Source organism: Callorhinus ursinus, unplaced genomic scaffold (assembly GCF_003265705.2).
Source record: "Callorhinus ursinus isolate GAN/ISIS: 27379988/994484 unplaced genomic scaffold, GSC_fseal_2.0 scaffold104, whole genome shotgun sequence".
Taxonomy (NCBI): Eukaryota; Metazoa; Chordata; class Mammalia; order Carnivora; family Otariidae; genus Callorhinus; species Callorhinus ursinus.
In genome coordinates this window covers 135,792-158,965 of record NW_027397166.1, presented here as the reverse complement: position 1 = coordinate 158,965, position 23,174 = coordinate 135,792, and the positions used below count along the sequence as shown (strand labels likewise).

The window sequence follows — 23,174 nt, the reverse complement described above, 5'->3', positions numbered from 1 at the left end:
GGAGGTGTTTTCCAGCACACAGAATTGATGTCCCCAATCAGTTATCCTCTCCTCTCCGCAGTACCTTATAGAACAGGACCTACCAGCTCTATTTTCCAAGGTGGGAAAGAGACTTGGCTATAGAGCAAGCAACTTTTTCAAGGAAATGCTCCCAGTCTTTCCAGGTCATAGCACACAGAAAACATTTGCACACCCAGGTGAACTAATAACATTACTTGCCTAAGAGGCACTCTCTCCTGACATTTGTGCTCTACCTGTCAACTCTAGGGCCTTTTCTTCCCACCCTATAACCTGTTCTGTGGCAGCTGTGGGACACCAGTTGGGAAGCACTAGTTTAAGGCTATGCAACCCACCTGAGCTTTCTAACACCACACCCACCTCCCTTGCTGAACTAACCTCAGCAGTGCAGGGAACCTTTACAACTCAACAGAGCACCTTTATGGTAGTACCATTCCTCCTGCCTCCCCCCTTCCTAGGAGTTCTATCATCAGGCTACAGGCAGCTGGCAAACCTAGTGTTGAGATAATGTCTCTGATTCAACTTCATGAAGCACATCCAAAATGTCTACATGACATCATGTGCTCAAACAAAAACACAGACTTTATTTAGGCACAGATATATTTCTCAGCAAGAAAGAAAAGGGTTTAAAATCAACTTCCTGGGGCAACTGGTTCCTGTGCACTTCTGACAGGAAGATGGAAAGTGGAGTGGGGGAACTGGGTCACAGCATTAAGAAATAAGAAGCTCACCAATGAGGAGGTGCTAGGCAGGAAAAAGAGAGTCAGAGAGGCCTTAAAGGAGGAAGAGGAAAAGGAAACGTTCTTCAGGAAAGTGGAAGAGGAGGAAGGGTCCTTGGGGAAGAAAGAGGCAGCTTAGGAGGGAGCTGGCTTCAGATTATGTACAGGGTTGACCATGCCAGACATCTGTACCTTGGGTTGGTTCAGCTGGGCCTGCTCCAGAGGAAGAAGTTGCAGCGGGAGGAAGGGTCAGTGGGAGGACCCTGGGGCCTAGCACACATATAGAAGTGGCGGCCCAGATTGGGTCCTGGCTTCTTCACAGTTCGCATTACACATGGCTCCCTGTGACCCCCACAGAGTGGCATGGGCAAGGGGCCTCCCAGCACAGACTTCCAAAAAGAAGTCCGTACCTCCTTCTCATCCTTGGCCTCTGAAGCACTGGCCTGCCCCTCCACCACTTTGGCCATCACCTCCTCTTCTAGAGTCTTTGGGGTCATGAGGGCACCCACACTAGGAAGCTCCAAGATAGGAGAAGCTTGGGGACGATTGGAGGATGGCTGGAAGTAGCTTGTCAGGTTTTTCTGGCCTCTGCTGGAGCCAGCCTGACTTGGCCGAGGCCTGGTTGAGCGCACACGGGCTTTGTTTTGGTGCATCTGTACCTGGGTTTGTTTGCTGAGTCGCAGCGCTGATTGCTTGCACACAGGATCTTGTTTGAGACAAACTAGGAAGCGACGGATCTTGAGCTGGGTGCCTGCAAACTCGGGGAGGAAGCGGGTGCACAGAGGTGGGCACTGTTTTGCTGGCACAGAGGACACACTCAAGACTGCACCCACGGGACAATGGTCAGAGCCCATCACCTCAGGCAGCCGGAAGGAGTCCTGGAAGGTATCTATTACCAGGGTCCGGTCCCCCAACACATAGTCAAGCCGGGAGCCATAATTCAGATGGCGGGCACCACTGACTGCTGACCAGCAGGTGAATGCCCCCTCCTGGTTTGGCTGGAAGCAGCGGTAGCTATCAATGAAGGGCCGTACATGGGACCCAGCCTGGCATCCCAGGTTACTGAGCAAGCCGTCCATCCACTTGCGCCCTGGGTCCTCTTCAAAGCGTTCCTGGAGAAGGGGGACAGGGGTGAAGACAGAGGCAAAACTAGATGCCTAGACCTGGAAGAGACTTAAGACTAACTGCTTCATTTTTTCAGACAAGAAAATGTGATTGTTCCAAAAGAAACTACTACTCAGGGTCACACAGCCCAGAACTGGCAGAGCTGGGATTAAATGTCAAATCTGAAAGTGTGTCATTTACTTAATCAAAGCAATTCTCAGAACTGCTCACCAAAAGGATGGAAAGCAGGAAGTTAAAAGTGGTTACCTCTAGGAAGTAGGGCTGGGATTAGGAGTTAAGGAAACTTTTACCTTTTCATTTAAACCCTCTGGAACTATTTGACTTATTTTGTGTGTGTCAAAGGCCTCACAGACCATCTCCTCTCTCCCCCACAAACTCCTCAGCTGAGGAGCTCCAGAAATCCATACCTAAATACTTCCTTCGGCTCTGATCTCCAATTCATCTTCATCCATCCGTCCAATCCACCTGGCCTACCCACTCATTCAATGAAAAAAATGTTCAAAGAACATTGATTATGTGCCAGGCATGATACTAGGGACAAAGTGGGAACCTGAGCTTGTCCAGGGGACCAATGAGGCTTCCTTTCAGGAAGTGATCTGGAGCTGGAAAGTGAAGGCTGAGCAGGAGCAACGCAGGCAGAAGGTGTTATAAATTGACAGCGCAGCCTCTGTAATGGGCCCGTGGAGAGGGGAAGCATGAACCCAAAAGACAAGGGGAGACCAGACTGGGGACCAGCAGACTGACAGGAGATAATTATCATAGTCCACGTAAACAAGAGATGATAATCACTCAGACTAGGGTAGAGCCAGAGGAGACAAATAAAAATGAAATTAAGAGATGATTTAGAACTAAAATCAACTAACCCACTGATCAGCTGAATGTGGGAAGTGGGGGTAGAGAGGAAGGACAATACTAACATAATTCCCAGGCTTCTGGATGGAGTAGCCAAGGGGATGATGGTGTCATTTAGGGAGATGAAGACTAGAAGAGCCAGTCTTTTGGGAAGTGGACATATTCTGCTATTTTGGAAAGACTGTGTTTGTCATGTGACCTGATACTATTAGTCTTTTCCTGGAAGGAAGACTATAAGAAGTGCACTTGAGAGATCTAGGATAGTTCTGAACTAAGAAGAAAAGGCATAAAGTTATATGACACTATAGCAGGAAGCAGAAAGAACAGACTGAGTAAATGCCTTATGAGAAATAAGGTTGGAAGGACTGAAGGCTCGTATTTTGTAATGTCCATTCTCTTCCCTGTCACACCGCCACCACCATTCTTTCATTATCTCATTTCTGTTCATTTTCCCAACTGGGAGCCACATCTGTTTATGTGGCTCTTCTGCATACTAGTCCAAAGACCCTTCCTACAGCCCCTACTTTGAGCCAAGCCCAATGCTGAGTTGGACTATGCCAGCATAAGTTACTGATCACTCCCCTCATGAGGCAAGCTAAGGTGAAAACTGGCTTGTAGATTCTAAGGCAATGGTTCTCAAGCCTGACTGTACAAGAAAATCAGCCCGGGACCTTGTAAAACATACTGCTACCCTGGCCCCACACCCAAAAGATTCTGATTTAATTGGTCTGGGGTGGCACCAAGGTATTAATTTCTTGTAAAAGTTCCTTGTTCTAATGTGCTGTCAGGGAATGATAACCATTGACCTAGAGGGACTCAAAGATGAAAGGTTCGTACAACAAAAAAAGACAGAGGGTACAGTGAGAAAAGTCAAAATGAAAATAACTTTTTGCAATGGACTGAGAGAAGACAACCTGGCTGCAGTGGACGGAGTGTGTAGGGGTACATGGAAATGGAGATTAAAAAGCCTTCCACACCAGGCCTAGATGTTTTCTTTGCATTGCAGATGTAACAGGAAGGTATTGAAAGTTCATGAGCAGGCAACAGTGTATTAGGGAAATGATCAAGGCAATGTGGAATTCAAGGACCTTGAAATCTGGCCCCCAAAGGACTTTCCCGCCCCATCTCCTGCCACTCACTTCCCTTCCCCTGTCAACCCCTACTAAGAATGGGACTTAGTTCACCATGCATACCAAGCAAATTCTCACCTTGCAGCCTTTGCTCAAGCTAGAATGCTTTGCTTCCCCCAGCCCCAAAGCTGTTTTACTCTTTTAAAATTCAACCATTTTCAGATGCCTCCCTAATGTCTACACTGGCTCAGGAATCCCATATCTCCAGGCTCCCCTAGACTCCTGGCCTGCCATCTCTTGCTTCAGCCCTGAAGATACCTTTCTGTAATTGGCTGGTTACAGGTCCATAGCCCCCTACCATGCTGAAACCTTTGAGGGGCCAAGAGCCAGAACTGACTAGTAACTGAGTCAGCACATGGCTCAGGACCAAGCCCAGGGCAAGAGAGTTATGTCTCCTGAATGAATGAACAATCCTCAGTGCTTTGAGAATAGTTATTTCAAACTAAGCTCTGCTTTTCCATGAAGGAAGCTACCCTTGGACCCAAAATCCAGCAGTGGCTGGCTGGCTAAAGAGAACCACAGTCAGAAGTGAGGAAAGGGGCCTAGAAGAGCCTTACCAGGTTGACTGCATCCCAGTGGTCAATGGGGCGGTGGGCTGTATTCAGGTCACCCAGAATGATCACATGGCTAAAAAACATGACATGGAATTATCAACTAGACATTCAAGAAAGGGAAGCAGTACTCCTGGCCCATTTACTTTCTTCTTGGCCCAAGAACTCAGATCAGCCCCTTCTCACACATTGAGGCCAAGGTGGGAGCCCACAGCAATGCATAGCAGCCTACCTCTCCAATCTTACCATAACCTTGCTACATTTTATGCCTGACCCACCCAATTCTGATCTCCAAAGATGACATCATTCCCTCTCTGACATGACTGTCTCACTGATCTTTACTTAATGGCATCTTTCCGGTCCTTCAAAGCTGAGCCCAGGTACTTCTTTTAGGAAGCATCCCTTGATTACTCTAACCCACCCTCACTTTCCTGTCCTTCCCTGGGGCAAGACTTTTCATTTGCTCCCAGGCACTTTACCTTCTTCTTCACCTCATTTCATCCTTAAGACTATTCTGTAAGGTAGGGATTCATACACTCACATAACAAGAGAAAATAAAAGCAGAGCTAGCCTCGGGACTCATAGTGAGTAAAAGGAGCCAGGATAGGTGCTTAGAGGTATCTGAGTACAAAACCCATATTTGTATCACTTTACCTGGTCCTCACAGCTCATACAGTGCAGAGCCCATTCAGGTAGGCATGCTAGTGACTCCAACTAGGCTATAAAGGAACTCAAAAGACAAAGATCCCACATTCCTTCCAATGGAGCTTGACACCTAAATGGGTTGGGCACCTAGAACAAGCTCAAGTACCACCCAGGCTTACAATACCTGCCAGCTGCCAGAAGGGCTTCTGCTCGGATCTGCAGCAAGCGATAGAAGCGCATTTTAAAGGACAGCCGCTCAGGTTTCCCAGCATCCGCACGGGGGCAGTACACGTTGATTAGGGTCAAGGTCTTCTCTTTCCCTTCCCATGTGCTGAGGAGAAGAGACGCCCCCACACACCAAGAAAAAGTCATTTCCAAGCCTCCCTTCCCCCACACCATGTGGCTTCCACTTAATGGATTGCCTGTGGGACAGATGTGAAGAAGGGAGCAGAAAGACATGAACGTACTGGCATGCACAGGACTTGGGGACTGACTATAGGTAAGGCAGGGAGAGGGGCATCTAGGGTAACACCCAGGTAAACCAGGTGATGGTGCTGCCATTCATGACAGGACACCCAGAAAGAAAGCAACTTGGGGCGATGAGTTGCCAAGTTGCCTTTGAGGTGCCTGTGGTAATAAAAGAGCTGGACCTGCCAGCCAGTTCCCACTGTAGAGATGAGGAACTCAAAGCTCAGAGGGGAATATGATTTGCGCAAGGTCATACAGTGAGTAACGCAGCCATAACTAGAGTCCAAGAAAGGCAAACATGGGACATATTCCACAATGAATATGTTTGTAAGGTGAGCCTCAGAATCACCACACTAAGAGTAGAAGCAAAAATGCTCAGCGACAAGGGGATGTGGGCTATTACCGGATCTTGTGTTGTGTGAGGAGGGCCCGGCCCTCACTATCCAGAGCCCGAAGCTCCTCTTGGGTGAATTCATCCATGTTTCCATAGCAACCCACGTCCCCATTATGAGTGGCAAGTAGGCCACTCAGGCCTTCTTCAGCAGCCATGGGGGTAGCGCTGTCCTTACAGAAGGTGGCTACACCTGGAGATAGACAGGACACTCTGAAAGGGCCTAGAAGCCAAAAGTCTATTGCACAGCTTCTTGCCCCCACATAGGTCATCTAAGTCATCTTCATCTAGTGTGGCTGCACTGACAACTCTCCCAACTCAAGGGCTATGGATGGGACCCGAGAGACTGAGGCAATTCTATTCACACCCTGGAGTCTCAGTTCCTTCATCTAAAAAAGCCAGAGGGGGCACCTGGACAGCTCAGTCAGTTAAACATCTGCCTTCAACTCAGGTCATGATCCCAGGGTCCTGGGATGGAGCCCCGCACTGGGCTCCCTGCTCAGTAGAAAGCCTGCTTCTCTCTCTCCCTCTGCTGCTCCCCCTGCTTGTGTTTTTTTTTCTCTCTCTCTTTCTGTCAAATAAATAACATCTTTAAAAAATTTAAAAAAATTCAAAAGCCACAGAACAGCAATAGCTAATAGTCTAAATGTTTTACATGGACACATGGTTAAGTGCTCAAAAAGTGTTAGCTATTATTATTACATGGACTAATTTGTTTAATCCTTATACAGGCATAACCCAATATATTGTGAGTTCTGTTCCAGAACACCACAAAAAAACATATTGTAATAAAGCAAGCCAAATGAATATTTTGTTTTCCTAGTGCAGATAAGTTATATTGTTATTATACTGTAGCCTATAAAATGTGCAATAACTTTATGTCTAAAAAAACAATGTATATGCCTTAATTAAAAAATACTTTATTGCTGGAGGGGCGAAAAGATGGCAGAGGAGTACGGGACCCTATTCCAGCCAGTCCCCGGAACTGAGCTGGATATCTACCAGACCACTCTGAACACCCACAAAATCAGCCTGAGATGTAAGAAGATAGATCTGGATTTCTACAGATTATCCCAGGCGGTTGGTTTTGGGATACAAAGCAGGGAGCCATTATTCTGTGGGCAGATATCGGAGAATAAACGGAAGGGGGAGGGAGCCGTCAGGATCCTGCCTGCCGGTGAGCAATAGCCTCCCGCGCTGTGGACCAGGCACAGACTCGCAGACCAATAGCAGCAGGGAAAGGACTTTAGGGAAGCCCCCCAAACGGAAACCCGGAGCAGCAGGGCCAGAATCCATGAAATTAGAATCAGAGAAATAAGTGACACCATGAAACGTTCCAATGTCAGAATTATTGGAATCCCTGAGGGGGTGGAGAGAGAAAGGACTAGAAGATATATTTGAGCAAATCATAGCTGAGAACTTCCCTAATCTGGGGAATGAAACAAACATTCGTGTCCTAGAGGCAGAGAACACCCCTCCCAAGATCAAGGAAAACAGGCCAATGCCCCAGCATGTAATACTCAAACTCGTAAACCTTAGAACCAAGGAAACCATCTTAAGGGCAGTTAGGGCAAGAGATTCCTTAGGTACAGAGGGAGGAACATCAGAATAACGTCAGACCTATCCACAGAGACCTGGCAAGCCAGAAAGGGTAGCCAAGACATATTCAGGGTACTAAACGAGAAGAACATGCAGCCAAGAATACTTTATCTGGCAAGGCTGTCATTCATGGATGGAGAGATGCAGAGCTTCCAAGACTGACAGAAACTGAAAGAGTATGTGACCACTAAGCCAGCCCTGCAAGAAAGATTAAGGGGGGGTTCTATAAAAGGAGAAAGACTCCAAGAGTGATATACAACAGAAATTTACAGGGACAATCTATAAAAACAATGTCTTCATAGGTAACATGATGACAATTAATTCATATCTTTCAATAATCACTCTCAATATGAACAGCCTAAATGCTCCCATAAAACGACACAGGGTTGCAGCTTGGACAAAAAGACAGGACCCATCCATATGCTGTCTACCAGAGACTCATTTTGAACCTAAAGATACATCCAGACTGAAAGTGAAGGGATGGAGATCCATCTTCAATGCCAACGGACCTCAAAAGAAAGCTGGGGTAGAAATTCTTATAACAGACAAATTAGATCTTAAACTAAAGACTGTAGTTGCAGACACAGAAGGACACTATATCATTCTTAAAGGGTCTATCCAACAAGAAGATCTAACAATTGTAAATATCTATGCACCCAACATGGGAGCAGCCATCTATATGAGCCAACTGTTCCCCAAAATAAAGAGTCATATTGGTAAGAATACGTTAATTCTAGGGGACCTCAATACTCCACTCTCAGCAATGGACAGATCATCTAAGCAGAAAATCAACAAAGAAACAAGAGCTTTGAATGATACACTGGACCAGATGGACCTCATAGATATATACAGAACATTCCACCCTAAAACAACAGAATACTCATTCTTCTCTAGCGCATACGGAACTTTCTCCAGAATAGACCACATACTGGGTCACAAATCAGGTCCCAACCGATACCAAAACATTGGGATTATTCCCTGCATATTCTCAGACCATAATGCTTTAAAACTGGAACTTAATCACAAGAAAAAATTTGGAAGAAATTCAAACACTTGGAAGCTAAAGACTACTCTGCTCAGGAATGTTTGGGTCAACCAGGAAATCAAAGAACTTAAACAACTCATGGAAACAGAGGAAAACAAAAACACATCAGTTCAAAACCTATGGGATACTGCAAAGGCGGTCCTAAGGGGGAAATAAATAGCCATTGAAGCCTCACTCAAAGAAACAAAAAAATCCCGAATTTACCAACTAACTCTACACCTTAAAGAACTAGAGAAAAAGCAACAAACAATGCCTAAGCCACCCATTAGAAGAGAAATAATAAGATTACAGCAGAGAGCATGAATTAGAAATCAGAAACACAGATCAGATCAAGGAAACTAGCAGCTGGTTCTTTGAAAGAATTAATAAGATCGATAAACCACTGGCCAGACTTATCCAAAAGAAAAAACAAAGGACCCAAATTAATAAAATTATGAATGAAAGGGGAGAGATCATGACTAACACCAAAGAAATAGAAACAATTATTAGAAATTATTATCAACAACTATATGCCAATAAACTGAGCAATCTGGATGACATGGAGGCCTTCCTGGAAACCTATAAGCTGCCAAGACTGAAACAGGAAGAAACTGACAACCTGAATAGGCCAATAACCAGTAATGAGATTGAAGCAGTGATCAAAAACCTCCCAAAAAACAAAGAGTCCAGGGCCGGATGGATTCCCTGGGGAATTCTCCCAAACATTCAAAGAAGAAATAATTCCTATTCTACTGAAGCTCTTTCAAAAAACAGAAACATAAGGAAAGCTTCCAGACTCATTCTATAAGGCCAGCATCACCTTAATCCCCAAACCAGGCAAAAAGACCCCATCAAAAAGAATTTCAGACTGATATCCCTAATAAATATGGATTCCAAAACATTCAACAAAATCCTAGCTAATAGGATCCAACAATACATCAAAAGGATCATCCACTGTGACCAAATGGGATTTATCCCCGGGATGCAAGGGTGGTTCAACATTCGCAAATCAATCAGTGTGATAGAACACATTAAGAAGAGGAGAGAGAAGAGCCATATGGTCCTCTCAATTGATGCAGAAAAAGCATTTGACAAAACACAGCAACCTTTCCTGATTAAAACTCCTCAGAGTATAGGGATAGAGGGAACATTCCTCAAGTTCATAAAATCCATCTATGAAAAACCCCAGCGAATATTATCCTCAATGCGGAAAAGCTGAGAGCCTTTCCCTTAAGATCAGGAACACGTCAAGGATGCCTACTCTCACCACTATTGTTCAACATAGTACTAGTAGTCCTAGCAAGAGCAATCAGACAACAAAAAGAAATAAAAAGTATTCAAATGGGCAAAGAAGAAGTCAAACTCTCTCTTTTCACAGATGACATGATACTTTATGTGGAAAACCCAAAAGACACCACTCCCAAATTACTAGAACTCATACAGCAATTCAGTAATGTGGTAGGATACAAAATCAATGCACAGAAATCAGTTGCTTTCTTACACAGTAACAATGCAACTGTAGAAAGCGGAATTAGAGAAACGATTCCATTTACAATAGCACCAAAAACCATAAGATAACTCGGAGTAAATCTAACCAAAGAGGTAAAGGATCTATACTCTAGGAACTACAGAACACTGATGAAAGAAATTGAAGAAAACACAAAAAGATCGAAAAACATTCCATGCTCATGGATCGGAAGAATAAACATTGTTAAAATGTCTATGCTACCCAGAGCAATCTATACCTTCAATGGCATCCCGATCAAAATTCCAATGACATTTTTCAAAGTGCTGGAACAAACAATCCTAAAATTTGTATGGAATCAGAAAAGACCCCGAATCACCAAGGAAATGTTGAAAAAGAATAACAAAGCTGGGGGCATCAGGTTGCCTGAATTCAAGCTATATTACAAAGCAGTGAACACCAAGACAGCATGGTACTGGCACAAAAACAGACACATAGATCAATGGAACAGAATAGAGAGCCCAGATATGGACCCTCAACTCTATGGTCAAATAATCTTTGACAAAGCAGGAAAAAACATGTAATGGAAAAAAGACAGTCTCTTCAATAAATGGTGCTGGGAAAATTGGACAGCCACATGCAGAAGAATGAAACTCGACCATTCTCTAACACCATACACAAAGATAAGCTCAAAATGGATGAAAGACCTCAATGTGAGACACGAATCCATCAAAATCCTAGAGGAGAACATAAGAAGTAACCTCTTTGATGTCAGCCACAGCAACTTCTTTCATGATAGATCTCCAAAGCTAGTGAAACAAAAGCAAAAAATGAACTTTTGGGACTTCATCAAGGTAAAAAGTTTCTGCACAGCAAAGGAAACAGTCAACAAAACAAAGAAGCAACCCAAAGAATGGGAGAAGATATGTGCAAGTGACACTACAGATAAAGGGCTGGTATCCAAGGTCTACAAAGAACTTCCCAAATTCAACACCCAAAAAGCAAATAATCAAGGCAAAATATGGGTAGAAGACATGAGCAGACACTTCTCCGAAGAAGACGTACAAAGGCTAACAGACAGATGAAAAAGGTTCATCATCATTAGCCATGAGGGAAATTCAAATCAAAACCACACTGAGTTACCACCTTACACCAGTTAGAATGGCAAAAATGGACAAGGCAAGAAACCACAAATGTTGGAGAGGTTGTGGAGAAAAGAAAACCCTCTTACACTGTTGGTGGGAACGCACATTGGTACAGCCACCTTGGAAAACAGTGTGGAGATGCCTCAGAAAATTAAAAATAGAGCTACCCTATGACCCAGCAATTGCACTCCTGGGTATTTACCTCAAAGACACAGATATAATGAAAAGAAGGGCCATATGCACCCCAATGTTCATAGCAGCAATGTCCGCAATAGCCAAACTGTGGAAAGAGCCAAGACGCCCTTTAACAGATGAATGGATAAAGAAGATGTGGTCCATATATACAATAGAATATTAGTCAGCCATTAGAAAGGATGAATACCCAACTTTTACATCAACAGGGATGAGACTGGAAGAGATTATGCTAAGTGAAATAAGTCAATCAGAGAAAGGCAATTATCATATGGTTTCTCTTATTTGTGGAACATAAGGAATAGCATGGAGGACATTAGAAGGAAGGGAAAAATGAAGGGGGAAAATCGGAGGGAGAGATGAACCATGAGAGACTATGGACTCTGAGAAAGAAACTGAGGGTTTTAGAGGGTAGGGGGGTGGGGGGATGGGTTAGCCCAGTAAGGGTATTAAGGATGGCATGTACTGCATGGAGCACCGGATGTTATACGAAAACAATGTATCGTAGATCACTACACCAAAAACTAATGATGCATTGTATGGTGACTAACATAACATAATAAAATAAAATTTAAAAAAATACTTTATTGCTAAAAAAATGCTGTCATCTGAGCTTTTAGCGAGTTGCAAGCACTGATCACAGATCACCATAACAAATATAATGAAAAAGTTTGAAATATTGTAAAATTACCAAAAAGTGACAGAGACATGAAGTGAGCAAATATTGCTGGAAAAATGGTGCCAAGAGTTTTGCAACACAGGGTTGCCATAAAACCTTTTATTTATAAAATATGCAATATCTGCAAAACATAATAAAGTGAAGTGCTTTACATATATGTATATATAAAAATATATTTATATAGATATGTAAATTCATATATTTGTTATATATTTACATATAATATTTATATATAAACTTATATATATATTATATATATATACACATACAAACAAGGTATACCTGTACTAACCCTAGGAGTTAGGCATCATCTACATTTCTCAGCTGAGAAAGCTGAAGCATAAAGAGATTGACTAAATTGCCAGAGGGTACACAGCTAGGAAGTGAGGTAGGATTCAAACTCTGGCAGTCTGACTCCAGAGCTCATACAATTAACTACCACATGACTGACTGTGCTTCCAAAGTCAAACAGGATAATTTTACACATAAAAACTATCCTTCACGTAGCTTTATGTGACTTTAGCTCTGTGGACGAAAAGCCTGGGGCATCACAACATCAGACAGAGAAGATGCAATGGAAGTAAGCCAGAGCTGCTGCCCTCCTCATGACCCATGGTAACTTGCACTAGCTCAACCGCCAGAAGAATATGAAAAAGCAGAGCTACTAGGTTAAGGAAAAGTGCCAAGGTGACAGGCTTTCTGCTGACACCTGCAAGCAGAGGGACTCAGAGGTCATGCAGCAGAAGCAGAAAAAGGCAAAGGAGAAGAAGGAGGAACCCAAGTAGCTTTGTGGCTTCGTGTCCAACCCTCTTGGCCTCCCCATGTACCTGGAGCCAGCCCCACCATGCTCGCATTTTCTCCTGTAGTGCTCACAGATCCCAACACCAATGGCATTCCTTTTGCCCTGAGTCTGCAGATCCCTTTTGTGTTTCTTTCCCCTCAGGTAGCCTCTCTTCCTCTGGGCCATCCTGGGAGTGTTACTCCTTCCCGGTGTTTTTTATTCCTGTGGGGCTCACCCCAAAGTATTAAAAGCAGCTTTGTAATTTCAAAAAAAAATTAAAAATAAAAGCCTGAATTTCTTACTACCTTCTCATCAAATATTGGAAACTCTTTCACTCCTGACCTGCTTCCATCACTAATTTAAAGTCCCCAGAAAGCCCCATTTACCAGAATAGCCACTGCGGTTACGGCTGAAGCTGAAATAGGAGTTATAGCCCTCAATGATAGCCAGGGGCTCTGTCAGCACATCCCCTGCAAAAAAAAAAAAAAAAAAAAAAAGGATGTAAGATTGTGTCAGAGTTAAAAGTAGGGCCCAGGACACACAAGAGTCTGGAATTAAAGTTGTAGGCTAATTCCTTGCACACATCAGAGCCAGAGTTGGGAGAAAAAATGAAGTATCTATGATTAGAGAAGGAGCTAGAATGGTGGGGACTAGAGAGGGAATTGATATCAGAATAAGAAGGGGGAAGGCTATGGAATGGGGGGAGGGAAATTAGGTGGGGGGAAGCTAGTGATTAAGTGAGCGGAGGGAGCTGGAGGTGGGAAATGGAATATGGGAGGGAGAAATGGGAATATGAGGTAGGAGAGGAAGGCAATTAGAGGATCTGAACTGGGGATGGAGGAAAAAGTTGTTACAGGGTCTTAGAGGGGGGTGCAAGGGAGAGGGAAGGCATGGAGGGTGTTGAGCTAGGGTGGGAGAGAGAGGGAACTAGGGGATCTAACCTTGGCGTGGGACATGAGATAGAAATAGTAAGAGGTTCTGAGGCTGGGAAGGAGAAACGGGGGTAGAGCTCTAGGGGATCTGACAGGAGAACTGAGGATCTGAGATAGGTAAAAAGGAAGAAATCAGGGAGTCTGAGCTGGGGGCAAAGATGGGGTGGGAATTAAAGGATGTGAGCTGGGGACAGGTAAGGGGACTTGGGGGGATCTAACTTGGGAGTTGGAGCTGGACAGTGTATGAGGAGGAAATTTGGGGTACTGAGCTGGGGCAGGAGAATGAGTGGGAATTAGAGGATCTGTGCGAGGATGAAGGTTGCACAGGTGAGGGAATTAAAGTTCTGCTGAGGACAGGAGATGAAGTAGGAATTAAGATATCAAGCTGGAGTGAGAAATAGGGGTTGAGGGGTAGGGGATCAGGATTTTGAACTGGGTCTAAGAGGAAGACTCTACGGATAGAGATATGGTAAAATAAATGAAAATTAAGTAGGGGACAAAAGTTAGTGGAAAAGATAAAGTATGGTAGGGATCCTGGATTTTTGAGCGCTGACTGGTCACTTTGGTCTCCTGAAGGCAGACAATGTCGGCATCCAGCTTGTCCAAAATGCGCTCCACGGCCATGGCTGCACAGTTGCTGGGCTCCTCGTATATCATGCCTTGCAGGGGGCTCCGGATCCCATTGATGTTCCAGCTCAGCACGCGCAACATTTCGACCGCGAACTGCAACACCACACAATCCGCGCCCAACCTAGGAGACACAGGACGGCTGGACACCCCCAAAATGGCCAGATCCCGCCTTCCGCGCGCATTGGCGCATGCGTTCTCTTGCGCGCCACCAAGGTGTGGCGAAGGTGGGGCGGGGCTTCGATCCCCTCAGTTCTCATTGGCGGGAGGAGCGGAAGTTGATGGGGTGGTGCAGATGCCTAGGAGGAATGAACGACAAAGGAAGTCGTCCAATTAGGTTCCTCCTCCTTCTTCCTCCCGCCGCACACTAGCCCAAGCACCAGAGTCTGTCTGCCTTTCCGTGCTGCTCACAAGCTCCCGTGGTGCTTCCAATAACTTACAGATGGGACTTCGCCACTTTTTAAGCAGCGGAACCTTGAACGAAACCGCGCGGCAACCGAAGCCCCGCCCCCAGCGCGACTGACCTTACCTCCAAGTGCGCCGCTGGCATCCTGGGAGTAATTGCTGTAACTGTGCTGGTGTGGGAGAGGGGAGGCTCGAAGGGAACCGCGCAGCTAGAGGGAGCAGTAAGAAGTGCTCTAGTGGAATTAGACTTAGAAGGCCCCTGGCCTTATAGGGCAAAGGGAGGGGAAGAGAGGAAGCTGTCTCAAGCCCACCCTATAACCATTATTTGTCCTGGGCCTTATAACATTCCTAAGGACATGGCCCAACACACACTTTTTCGTGGCTCCATTTCTCAAATGAGTAAAATCGAGGCCCAGGGAATTTAAGTGGGCTACCCTAGCTCCAGAACAAGACTGTCTCCCAGTGTACCCCATGGCTCTTCCATACGCATTATTTGTTTCATTCTCTGGACAGCCCTGTAAGGGGTATTAAGGCTAAGTATGACAGAATGAGTGAATTCACCCCAGCCTCACGGAAGTGGTAGAGCCAGGATTCAAAGCCTATCTTAATCAGCTCAAGGAATACTTTCCTGAATAAGTTTTTCCTAACACCCACACACTTCCCCAGTTAGGTCTTTTCCTCTGGGCCCCCACAGCACCCTCTGGTCCTTTCTGTCACATCACTTATCTCAGTGCACAGCTACCATTGATACCTGTTTTTGTCACACAACTACCAGTTGCTCTACCTACTTGAGGGCAATGACCATGTCTGATTTATCTTCTTAGCGCCATCCTCTAATCTAGGGCACAGTATATATTAGGAGTCAATATTTCCTAACTGAATAAACAAACACAGGGCAAATGCAAGAGCAACAGATTAGTGACTTGTCTTTGAGAACACAAAAATAGGAATAATAGACATTCCCAATGTCCAAGGAAAAGCATGATTTTGCATTCTTAGGTTCCTCACCCCAAACTGCAGCATAATTTTCCCCCAGAATTCCATAGCCTTAGAGCCATCATCCTCAATGTCTGCAGAAAAGACCCAAAGAGCTGCTTTTCCTCCTAGAGGACTTAAAGATTACCTTCCAGTTGTTGCCATCAGGATAAATAGCTCTGCAATTAAAGTAAAAATGTTGGTGCTTTGAGCTTTTTCATGCTTTGGTGGTTATTGCCTCAGGATTGAGTCCCAGGAGTGGGATAACTAGGACAAAGGAAATTAACATTTTTATTGCTCTTGCTTCATATTGCCAAATCACTGTCCAGTAAGAGATCATGCCCATTCACACTGAAGACCAACCTGCAACTCAGACCCGAGGAAATCCAGATCTAGCCTGTCTACATTGCTGGTTTTAATTTCCGCATTCTGCAGTTGCTTGTTAATATTAGTTCTGACCTTTGCGGCAAGGTGAACACATGGTTGGCCTAATGCGAAAAGGCTCCGGATGGCTCAGGAACTTCCTTGACAACTAGCACAGCTGATATTTCAAGAGTGCCCACATGCCCCTCTTACCAAGGGTATTTCCACAGCCTTTTCAAGGAACCAACCAACGCCTCCAGACTCCCTCTTTGATGCCATCCCTGTACCTGCTTTGAAGGTCTAAATGCAAGAAAGCTGTGTGGTCGGATAATTAGTGATGGAAGAAAAAACCTCTAGGAGAACAGGTAGGTGAGACAGAAGGAAAAATAGATAGGGGTACACAAATCCAAATCCATTCTTTAGGCTCTCTGGAAAATTTTCTTTATATAGGGGTTACTTGAAGTGTGCCTTAAAGGGTATGGGAGAGTTGGGGGAATCTACCTATCTGTCAACCATCCCCACCTGTCTTTGTGGGACACTGACCAAAAGGGCAGTTCCCTAGCACCTTTAGAAGTCTATCTTGATCTATTCCAGTTTTGAGTGAACTGGATGGTAGGGATTATATCTCGCACTTCTCCAATGGTGTATAAAGTGGGTCTGGTTTGCTGTGGCACTTTGAACAAGCTTTTCACCTTCTCTGGGCTTCAATAACCTCCTTACTAAAATGGAAATTGAAGTCTCTGGCCTATTTCCTATTTCCAGAGGGCTGTCTCAAGATGAAGAGGAGTAGGAGAACAGGAACCAAATTTCTGGAAATGTTTCAGGACTTCCATGCTCTGTCTGAGATTAGTGATCCTGTTTTTTTTTTATGTAGCCTCCATGGGTAATACCACCCACAGGCCTCCAGCTGCTCTTCTCCCGGAGTGACTATGGGCTGTAGAGAGCCACTCCTAGGTAGGATGCAGTGAGCCTTGGGCCCCAGGCATGGGGCTGAATATAGTGGGGGGATAGTGAGCCAGTGGCTTTGAGCAGTGGCTACAAAGGAAGTGGTACCTAGGCTGCTGCCACAGAAAGCCTAATACTCACGTATCAGCACATAAACTATAAGCATGTGGCCAATCTCCCCTGTACATCCTTGTCCCCCACAAATGCATTTATACCCACACACTCCCAAGAATTACTAATAGAGATACCCCATTTGTGATTTTGTAACCCATGAGTATGGTCTTAATAATGCTTTTAATAGGATTCTTCTATGCACCCCATACTTTGGGAAGATGGTCAGGATCTGTGGGCCTCAGGAAGTCACACTGTGTGCTTTCTCTCCCTAGAGTTAACCCCATTTTAGAATTTGTGGTTCAGATCTTGGTCTTGAGTGAGTCTCTGATACTGAGTGAACTCTTTTTCTGCAACCTGTTAATTGGACTTTTTCGGGGTAGGGGACTTCATTCTTTTGTTTATTCTATTCTACCCCATTCAAGGTTGAGAAACTTTCTTGATACCACCTTGTATTTTCAGACCCAGTTAGTTTGCCCACCCAGTTCCCTGCATAGATCTCAGTTATAATATTTAACTTTCTGAATGGGGAATTATTTGTCTATATGTTCATCTCATCTAGGGCAGAGAGATAGATTGTACAAATACTCATTGAGCAAGTGCCTCCTCTTTGCCAGCACCTGAGCTGGACACTGGAAACATTCATCTCAGATAATTGAGGTCTAGTCCCCATCCTCAAGGAACTCACAGTCTAGTAAGGAAGTACACCAGTAAAAACTGGTGGATACTTGCTCAGATAAATGGAATCATATAGACAATATGAAAACTAAAGATAATGCCTATCCCAGGTTACAGGGAAAGTTTCCCAGAGGAGGCAACATTGAACCAGTTCTTGAAGAGTGAGTCAGATTTCATTGAGAATGGAAGGAAAGAGAAGGTATTTCAGGTAGAGCAAAGGTCCAGAGGTAAAAAAGTATATGTTATGTTTGGGGACTCATTGAGTCAGCCAGTGCAGTTTAAGCATGGGGGTCTAAAGAGAGACATGGCTAGAGAATTAGGTTGGGGCTTGATTTAGAACAGCCATTCTGAGACCTTTCCATAAAGCTTGTTTAGTTCTCCTGCTTCTGGGATCAAAGTTGGTAACAGAGGTAAACAAACAAAAAAACCCAGATAAACAACACACACATAACCACAAAAGCAAAATAAAACAAAACAACACAACAATAACAACAACAAACAACCAGCCAGCTAGTTCCAGTTCCAGGCAATTTTAACTTGGGTTTTCAAGCCTGGACCCCAGGTTTACCCTTTCAGACCTTGCCAATAGCCTGCTAGCCTCCTATCTCAGATTTCCTGCTGCTAAAATTATCTTTCTGCCTCTTGGCAGGGTCATGAGGACAAAACTATAAACATAGAAGGGGGTTCATGTGACTGGCTCAATTACCTTGGACAAGCTACTTCCCCTCCCTAGACCTTAGTTACCCTAAGAAACTAGTGAGAATGTTTGTAAGGAGCAACTAGGATATGGAGTATGTTGTTACTTTGTGGGCAATGGAAAACTTACATGTAAAGGGTTATTAAGATTATTAGCATTGCAAATCAAAGTGAGATATTACCTTAGATCTATCAGAATGGGTAGAATCAAAAACACAAGAAATAACAAGTGGCAAGGATGTGGGAGAAAAAAAGGAATCTTCATACACTGTTAGTGAGAATGCAAATTGATGGAACCTCTGTGAAAAACAGTATGGAGGTTCCTCAAAAAATTAAAAATAGAAATAGAAATACCATATGATCCAGCAATTCCACTACTGGGTATTTACCCAAAGAAAATTAAAATACTAACTCAAATAGATATATGCACCCCTATGTTTATTGCAGCCTTATTTACAAAGCTAAGGTGCAGCCCAGGTGTCCATCAATAGTTGAATGGATCTGATACACACACACACACACACACACACACACACACAATGGAATACTACTCAGGCATAAGAGGCATAAAAAGAAGGAGATCTTGCCATTTGCAATGACATGGATGGACCTAGAGAGTATTACGATAAGTGAAGTCAGTCAGAGAAAGACAAATATATGATTTCACTCATTTGTGGAATTTAAGAAGCAAACAAAGAAGAATAAAGACAACACACTCTTGAACAGGAGAACAAACTGGTGGTTGCAGGGTGGGGTTGATGAGGGGAGGGGTAGAATAGTTAGAGGGGATTAAGAGCACTTAAATCTAGATGAGTACTGAGAAACGCATAGAATTATTGAATTATACTGTACACCTGAAACTAATATAACACTGTGTTAATTATACTTCAATTTAAAAAGTAACAAAAATATACAAAATATGCAATATTGCAATGTCAGAAAAAAAAATAAACAACTCAGTAGCTAGCAAAGCCAATGCTGAGGAAAAAAAAATATTAGCATTGGCAGAGTAATACTTATTAGGAGACTTATTAGGATTAAGAGAGTTGTATCTCTTCCAAAGTCTAGTTCTGAAACTCTAAAGGTTCTGAGATAATTTGGAATACCACATTCTTAAGTCAAGCTAAATTGATCAATTAACAGAAAAAAGCCTTGGACTGGGAAAAATCAGGTCCTCATTGTTCTGACTTGGGCACTTGTTTGCTACAGGACCTTAGGAAAATACTTCCCCTCTCTAGGCCTCCATTTTATTACCAGAGAAGATCAGATGAAATGATTTCTAGGGCCTTTGTATCACAAAACCAAAAAAGTAAAAGTAAATTTACCTTTCTAATTGATTGGCAGGAGCTCTTTATTATAAATGTTAACTCTTTGTTATATGTTATAAATTCCCCTTATTGTTTCTTGTATACCCAGCATTACATTAGAAGTTTCAGATTAGCCAAAGAGGTGATTGATCATTTACTTCACAAAGGGAATAGGTGTTAACTAATGTATTTTGAACATTTCCCAGGTTGCTTTATGTGTATAAACATGTTGAGTTTTCAACAACTTTAAGTGGGTAGATACTCTTATCAGATGAAAAAACTGAGGCACTGTAAATTTAAGTTTTCTGCCCAGGATCTCATAATGGGGGAAGAGGTGGGATTCCACTCAGGTAGTATGGCTCCCCAAGCCCATTGCTGTTAACCACTGTGATTCACTGCCTCAGTAAATTCATTTAGATGGGCAGGCTCCAAAATGTATTGAAGGTTTGGATTGATTTATACACAACTAGAGGGAATCTAACCTTTGTATAGACTAGGATACTGAGAATAAACTTTTAGGGAACTTCTTAAAAGACAAAGTGCAGCCAAGAACATTGGAGGAAAGGGATTAGAGATTTCTATACCCAAAAGCTTGTTCCTGTGTAGCCCAGTTCAATGGAAGAAAGTTGAGATTCCTTGTAGCCAATCATTGGAGGTTCATCAGGGGGTGGGAAGGTTGCAAAAGAATGAAGTAAGAGTACACTTGGACATATTCCAGGTATGCTGTGTCATTACATGAGCTCTTCCCCCCCAGGGGAAGGGGGGAAGGTAAAGTAGACACATCTGGGTGGGATGGCTCTGGCCTATGGACTTGTCCTACTTTGAGGTCATTGCTCCCTGCTCCCCACACTCAGCCTGCTGCAGCCTTCACCCTAAGCCTCCATCTCCTCAGCTTGGCATGAAGAACTGTAGTCAAGTTCTGGATCAGATCACGAGGCCCTTCTCCCTAGGACACCTAATGGCAGCTGGCAGCCATGTATGCAGTGCTTACTATCTCTCCCCACAGAAATGGCTACATTCACTTCTCTTCCCAAGGTGTCAGGTTTACTCTAATTTATTTAGCCTTGGCTGGGAAGAACATAAAGATGATCAGATGGTGCCCATCTCTCCCAAGAGTGACCCCAAGCAGCACATTTTAGGAGGGAGAGGCCCTGTGGTAGGAAAGGCAGCGGAATTCAGGGGAAGACAATGGTCGCAATAACATTTTGGGTGGGAGGAAACAGTGAGACAATGAGCCTTCCACTTCCAGTTCTGGTTTTTGATTGCTAGCTCAAAACTGCATTTTTCAATAGGGATTTTGTTTGTGCTTGAGAACCTTGAATTCTGATGTGGATCTCCGTTTCTGGGTTAGAACTTGACATTCTACTTGGGCCCTTTTTTTTTATTATTATTTCAAAGCTGTGAAAGCGGCTGAGACCTGCCTCCATCACCTTTACCTTTTCCACCCCATACAGGATATAAGCACATGATCTTTGGTCTTTTATTTGCATGTTCTACTAGTCCTGTCTTCATTGGAGGGAAGTAACTGGCCAGACCTAGGCTGTCTTGCTGGCTGCCTTCCTTGCTGGGCTCCAACTTATCTCCTATGTACACAGCCCTTGGAGTTCAGAGGCCTCTGCTGACCTCTGCCCAACCTCTCCCTCTGCACCCAAGCCCCCACTGGTATATACAGGCAGAGGCAGGCAAGTCAGGCAAGGACTAGGAAAGAGGAGAGGGGGCTGGAGACAGGCTGCCAGAGGGCTCAGAAGCCCAGTGCACCTCCCTGTCCCAACTCTGTCCACCTGCTGCTGTGGCCACATTAACAGAAGAGACAGCTAGTAAGACAGGAAGTGAGGCCCAGTACCTTGTGGACAGTGGTGTCATTAGCTGCAACACCTAAGATGTCTCAAGAGATGGGAGAGCTCACCCAGACCAGGTTGCAGAAGATCTGGATTCCACACAGCAGTGGCAGCAGCCGGCTACAGCGGAGGAGGGGCTGTAAGTGTGATTTGCTTTCATGGGCTTCAAGGTGGTGGTGGTAGAGTGGGTGTAGAAGAAGAGCAAAGGACATGCCCCCCCCCCCACATCTACCCCCAACCCAACCTGAAAGTTGGACTAGATAAGCAGCTGAATGAAGTAACTGTAGAACAACAAAAGGATAATGTCAGAAAAGATAGAGAAAGAGTAAGAGAAGGAGAGAGATGAAGGACAGAGAATGAGGATTAGGTAAAGACCATCTTAGAGGGATTTTTGACTAGGCACTTTTTTTCCTTTCTCATCCAGAACTTATTTGAAATGCTTCTTGTTTGAAATTTGACATTGCTAGTTTGGAACTGTTCAGTGCTAGCCTAGAATGTTTCATTTTGGTGACCTCAATGAAGTGTCTGGAAATTGGTCCTGTCTGATAGTGCTTGGGTGAAATAAGGTAATGGTTCCTGGCATAATTTCTCAGGGAACAGGTGCTGGATACACAACAGTACCATGCCATTGGTCAGTTTTGCTCCTCCCTTTTCTCAAGCCTATTCTAATAAGTCTATACCTGTCTGAGTTGGGAAAGTCTGGGTGTCCTGTCTCCTGCATTGCCTTCTTGGCACACATGGACACTTTTGCTGCTCTGGGAATTTGAGAGAGAAAACAGCCTCTCAGGAACAGCCTGCTGTGTAATATTCACTTTGAAAATTTAAGAAAACAGAGACAAAGGAGAAGCAAACACAACTTGTAAATATTTTTTTTTTAAAACACTGAAGTATACCATTTCCCACAGATAACAGGGGACGGTTGTAGACCAAGGTGCTTCCAGCCCAAGGATTATGGCCTGAGGAGCCATGAGGTGGGCAGAGATAAGACAGCTGTGGACTGTGGGACCCACAGCTGGACTGTGGGAGGTCCAGCTGACCAAGCTCCCACTATGCTAATGCTAGAGGAGGTCCAGGCTCAGTGCTATTGTGAGGAGAGGTAGTTGCTTAGAGTATACAGGAAGATGTAGGATATTAAATATGTTATATAGTATGCAAGATGTAGATGGAGGAAGAAGAGGGAGAGGCAGAAAAAAAACAGCCTCCTGTTCTCTTTCCTTCTCTCCACCAGCAGTTTCACTCACTCATCTAGAGATCTAGGAGCCTGGATGAGACTGAGAATTACATCCCACCGCCATCCAGTCAACCACTTTATTTCTTTCCAAGGGGCTGTTGGATTTAGTTGACAAGAGGCAAGCCAGTCTCTGCATATCTGGGTCCTCCAGAGTTAGGACCTTTATATTCCCGTGAACTCTGTCTTTCAGGTTGCAGAAATAATATACATAAATCACCTAATACAGTCTCTGTCACATAGAGAGTGCAAAACAAATATGTGCTCACTTTAGTTCTGAGCCTC

At 44.1% G+C, this 23,174-nt stretch overlaps 2 protein-coding genes across 10 annotated transcripts in view; one reads left to right on the top strand and one right to left on the bottom strand.

Moving 5' to 3' along the window:
* Window positions 1-582: 582 nt before the first annotated feature.
* APEX2 (apurinic/apyrimidinic endodeoxyribonuclease 2) lies at window positions 583-14,582 on the bottom strand. Of its 2 annotated transcripts, none has more exons than XM_025852021.2 (6): window positions 14,271-14,582; window positions 13,171-13,254; window positions 5,912-6,092; window positions 5,225-5,371; window positions 4,402-4,471; window positions 583-1,849 (listed from the first exon to the last, which is right to left on the bottom strand). In XM_025852021.2, the coding sequence occupies exons 1-6, from the start codon at window positions 14,425-14,427 to the stop codon at window positions 941-943; spliced, it is 1,548 nt and encodes a 515-aa protein (XP_025707806.1). In that variant the 5' UTR covers window positions 14,428-14,582; the 3' UTR covers window positions 583-940. The 2 variants fall into 2 exon arrangements, with proteins under 2 accessions (XP_025707806.1, XP_025707807.1); XM_025852022.2 differs by having other exon boundaries at window positions 14,278-14,296.
* Window positions 14,583-21,595: 7,013 nt separating this feature from the next.
* PFKFB1 (6-phosphofructo-2-kinase/fructose-2,6-biphosphatase 1) overlaps window positions 21,596-23,174 on the top strand; it is a 102,411-nt gene continuing 100,832 nt past the window's right edge. For 2 of the 8 annotated variants that reach the window (XM_073889252.1, XM_073889253.1), the window contains exon 1: window positions 21,596-21,800. In XM_073889252.1, the coding sequence (XP_073745353.1) occupies window positions 21,704-21,800 (97 nt within the window). In that variant the 5' untranslated portion in view covers window positions 21,596-21,703. The remainder of the gene's footprint in view (window positions 21,801-23,174) is intronic. The other 6 variants (XM_073889250.1, XM_073889249.1, XM_073889247.1 and 3 more) reach the window with 4 other exon arrangements.